The sequence below is a fragment of the Accipiter gentilis genome, chromosome 35 (assembly GCF_929443795.1).
Source record: "Accipiter gentilis chromosome 35, bAccGen1.1, whole genome shotgun sequence".
NCBI lineage: Eukaryota > Metazoa > Chordata > Aves > Accipitriformes > Accipitridae > Astur > Astur gentilis.
The window spans coordinates 6,021,320-6,025,993 of record NC_064914.1 but is presented as its reverse complement, the minus strand read 5'-3'; the positions used below and the strand labels follow the sequence as shown (position 1 = coordinate 6,025,993).

Here is a 4,674-nt window from a genome sequence, read left to right as displayed (position 1 = left end):
CCCTTGGGTGCTGACCGGGCGAGGGGGGGGGGGCAGCAAGAAGAGCTGCTGGATGTTGTCGGCCAGCGGCCCCCGCAGCTCCTCCACCGCCTTGAACACCCGCTTGAAGTTGTCAAACTGGGGGGGGGGCGGGGGGGTGTCAGATTTGGGGGTACCCCCCCAGCACCCCCAAAACCCCTCGAATCCCCCCCCCCCAAACGCTCCCCAATGGGGCCAAACTGCCCCCACCTGCTGCACAGGACCCTCCCCCAGGGTTTTGGGGACACCCCCAATAGGGGGACCCCCCCCAAAATGCCCCCCTCCCCCCAAATGGGGACCTCCCCCAATATTAGGGAACCTCCCCCACTTTCAGCTCTGCCCCCCCAACTTTTAATCCCCCCTAATCCAGATTCCCCCAATTTTGGGATGCTTGATGCCCCCCCAATCTAATGTGCCCCCTCTCCAGTTTTGGGGTATCTCCCCCCATTTCAGGGAGCACCCCCCTCCCCCTGTTTTGGGGTGCCCACCCATCTCAGGGTGCCTCTGTAATTCTGGGGTGCCTCATGCTCCCCCCCCCCAACCCCATGCTGAGCCCCCCTCCTCAATTTCAAGGTGCCTCCTCACCCCCCCCATTCTGGGGTGCTCTCCTGAATTTTGGGGTGCCCCCCCAGTTTTGGGGTGCCCATCCCTGGTTTTGGGGTACCCCCAAATTTCACAGTGCCTCTGCTGAGATTTCAGGGTGCCCCCCTTCCTCCAGGTTTCAGGGTAGCCCCTCTGCTTTTTAGGGTGCCCTCCTGGGTTTTGGGGTGCCCTCTTAGATTTTAGGGTGCCCCCCAGTTTTGGGGTGCCCCCAAATTTCACGGTGCCTCTGCTGAGGTTTCAGGGTGCCCCCCCCCCCCCCCCCCAGGTTTCAGGGTGGCCCCTGCTGGGTTTGAGGGTGCTCTCCTGGGTTTTAGGGTGCCTCCCTGGATTTTGGGGTGCCCCCCAGTTTTGGGGTGCCCACCTGGCGGCGACAGCTCTTGATGGAGACCCCCGTGCGGGCGCTGATCTCGTCCAGGTCCTTCTTGGTGCCCTTCGAGAGTTTCTTCCCCAGCAGCTCCCGCGCAAAACTCTCCTCGAAGGCGTAGTACCTGGGGTGGGGACACCCCAAAATTTGGGGGGGACCCCAAAACCCACCTGCACCCCAAAAACCCACCCTCAGCCCCCCCCAAGCTACTCCTCAGCCCCAAAAGCTGCTCCTCAGACCCCCCCAACAGCACCCCCGTGCAGCCCTCCTCGAAGACATAGTACCTGGGGGGACACCCCAAAATTTAGGGGGATCCCAAAACCCACCCGCACCCCAAAACTCGACCTCAGCCCCCCGATCCCGCCCCCCACCCCGCCCCCGAGCCCCCCAGCAGCCCCCATGGGAAGTTCTCCTCAAAGGTGGAGGGACCCCCCAAAACCGCCCTGCACCCCAACCCTTCCCACTGCTCCCCCATATACCCCCCAGCGCTCCCAGTCCCTTCCCAGTGCCCCCCCGAACCCCTCCCAGTTTCCCCCAGTGCCCCTCCAACCGATCTCAATCCCTTCCCAACACCGCCCAGTGCCTCTCTAACCCCTCCCAGTGCTCCCAGTGCCCCCCCAGCTCCTCCCAGTGTCTCCCCAACCCCACCCAGTGCTTCTCTATCCCCTCCCAGTGCCCCTCCAACCCCTCCCAGTGCCCCCAGTACCCCCCCAAGCCCTCCCAGTGCCTTCCAGTTCCTTCCCAATACCCGCCAGTATCCCTCCACCCCTCCCACTGCCTCCCAGCTCCTCCTAGTCCCTCTCCAACCCCTCCCAGTCCCTTCCCAATAACCCCCCGTGCCCCTCCAACCCCTCCCAGTGCCCCCAGTATCCCTCCAACCCCTCCCAGTGCCCCTCCCAATAACCCCCAGTGCCCCCCCAACCCCCCCAAGTCCTTCCAGTTCCTTCCCAATACCCCCCCAGCATCCCTCCACCCCCTCCCAGTGCTCCCAGTGCCCCCCCAACCCCTCCCAGTGCCCCCAGTACCCCCCAAGTCCTTCCAGTTCCTTCCCAATACCCCCCCAGCATCCCTCCAACCCCTCCCAGTGCCCCCCCAACCCCTCCCAGTGCCCCCAGTACCCCCCCAAGTCCTTCCAGTTCCTTCCCAATACCCCCCCAGCATCCCTCCAACCCCTCCCAGTGCTCCCAGTGCCCCCCCAACCCCTCCCAGTGCCCCCAGTACCCCCCCAAGTCCTTCCAGTTCCTTCCCAATACCCCCCCAGCATCCCTCCAACCCCTCCCAGTGCTCCCAGTGCCCCCCCAAGTCCTTCCAGTTCCTTCCCAATACCCCCCCAGCATCCCTCCAACCCCTCCCAGTGCTCCCAGTGCCCCCCCAACCCCTCCCAGTGCTCCCAGTGCTGACCGCTGGACCAGCATGGCCTGCCGGGAGGGGGGGATCTGGAAGAGGAGCTGCTGGAGCAGGCGGGGGGGCGCGTGCAGGAGCCGCTCCAGCATCTGGAAGGTGCGGTAGTGGTCCCGCGTGTCGCTCTGCAGGACGGCCACCGAGGTCCCCGCCCGCTCCAGGACCCCCCCACGCAGCCGCCGGGCCACCGCCTCCGCCACTGCGGGGACAGGGACACGGTCACCGGGGGACAGGACACGGGGGCGCCGTGGGGGCACCCGGAGACAGGGGATGTGGGGACACCCAGGGGCATGGGGACACCATGGGATGGGGACACAGGGACACCACGGGATGGGGACACCGAGGGACATGGGGACACCCAGGGATGGGGACACCGAGGGATGGGGACACCAAGGGATGGGGACACCAAGGGAGAAGGGACATGGGGACACCATAGGACACAGTCACCAAGAGATACAGGAGATGGGGACACAGGGACATCATGGGACATGGTCACTGAGGGAAAGAGAACATGGGGACACCATGGGATGGGGACACCAAGGGACATGGGGACACCAAGGGATGGGGACACTGAGGGGACACCAAGGGAGAAGGGACACCAAGGGGACACCAAGGGATGGGGACACCAAGGGAGAAGGGACACGGGGACACCAAGGGATGGGGACACCAAGGGATGGGGACACCAAGGGAGAAGGGACATGGGGACACCATAGGACACAGTCACCAGGAGATACAGGAGATGGGGACACAGGGACACCATGGGACATGGTCACCGAGGGAAAGAGAACATGGGGACACCATGGGATGGGGACACCAAGGGACACCATAGGACATGGTCATCAAGAGACAGAGGAGATGGGGACACCATGGGATGTGGCCCCCAACAGAAAGAGACCATGGGGACACCAAGACAAAGAGGACATGGGGACAGAAAGGGACATGGGGACACCAAGGGGCATGGGGACACCATAGGACCAGGAAATACAGGAGATAGGGATGTAGGGACACCGTGGGATGTGGCCACCAAGAGACAGAGGACATGGGGACACCGTGGGACGGCGACACTAAGGGAGAAGGGACATGGGGCCACCATAACATGAGGACACCAAGGGACATGGGGACATCCATGGGACAAGACACATGGGGACACCAAGGGACGGGGAGGAGAAGGGCCGTGGGGACCCCGTGGGACACGGTCACCAAGAGACAGAGGACGGGGGGCACCGCGGGATGATGACGCCATGGGCCGTGGGGACCCCGAGGGACAAGGCTACGGTGGCACGGGGGGACACCACGGGACACGACCACCAGGGGACACCGGGGGACGTGGCCCCCCCACAAGCAGCGCCGCTCTGCAGGTGACCTTGGGGTCTGCCCCCCCCCCCCCCCGGGTGTCCAGGGGACCCAAGCACCCAGGGAGGGGGGACACCCCGGGGTCTGGGGGGGCACCCCGGGGTGGGGGCGCACCCGAGTGCCCGTCCAGCCAGAGCTGGTAGACCTCCTCGTCGATCAGCGTCGTGTTCCCCACGAAGATGTCCAGGTCGCTCGTCATGGCCGCCTGCGGGGACCCGGGGGGGGGGTCCAGGCAACCGCCCCCCCACCCCCCCAGAGGGGACCCGGGGGTCAGGGCACCCCCCACCCCCCCCCCCCCCGTCCCTCCCGCTCCGAGGGGACCCGGGGGTCCGAGCACCCTGACCGGCCCCCCCCCGAAGGACCCAGGGGTCCGGACACCCCCCGGCTCCCCCCGCCTGCCCCCCCCCCGAGGGGACCCAGGGGTCTGGGCACCCCCCCACCCCCCCAAGAGGGGACCCGGGGGTCCGGACACCCCCATACCCCCCCACCCAGAGGGAACGCGGGGGTCCGAGCACCCTGACCCCCCCCGCAGGACCCGGGGGTCCGGGCCCCACCCCGGGCACTGACCGGCCGCTCCGCTCCCGCCTCCAGCCCCTTCCTGATGACGCCACCGACGCAGCGATGACGTCAGGCGCCGAGGCGGGGCGATCCCCCTCCCTCCCCTTCCCCCCCGGAGGCGGGACTCAGGCGTCGCGGCCCCGCCCCCCTCCCCCGCCAAGAACCAATCCGAAGCGGAGCTCGCAGGGACGCCGCTTTATTGGGGGCGGGGCCGCGAGGGGGGGCGGGGCCCTCCCGGTCCCTCGGCGGGGGCGGGGCTTCTCCAGGTGCTGCCGCAGGGGGGGCGCTGGGGGGAGACGGGGGGGGGGGGCGGTGGGTTTGGGGAGGCACTGGGAGGGGGGACACACACCTACACCCCCCCGCCCCCCCCGCCCATA

General features: G+C 67.2%; 1 protein-coding gene across 1 annotated transcript in view; it reads right to left on the bottom strand.

Moving 5' to 3' along the window:
- Positions 1–4,391, bottom strand: part of FIBP (FGF1 intracellular binding protein) — a 20,448-nt gene extending 16,057 nt beyond the window's left edge. The window contains exons 1-5 of the mRNA XM_049792541.1: positions 4,307–4,391; positions 3,854–3,944; positions 2,387–2,585; positions 983–1,109; positions 16–117 (exon numbers count right to left, since the gene is read on the bottom strand). Coding sequence (XP_049648498.1) covers positions 16–117; positions 983–1,109; positions 2,387–2,585; positions 3,854–3,938 — 513 coding nt within the window. The 5' untranslated portion in view covers positions 3,939–3,944; positions 4,307–4,391. The remainder of the gene's footprint in view (positions 1–15; positions 118–982; positions 1,110–2,386; positions 2,586–3,853; positions 3,945–4,306) is intronic.
- Positions 4,392–4,674: the final 283 nt, after the last annotated feature.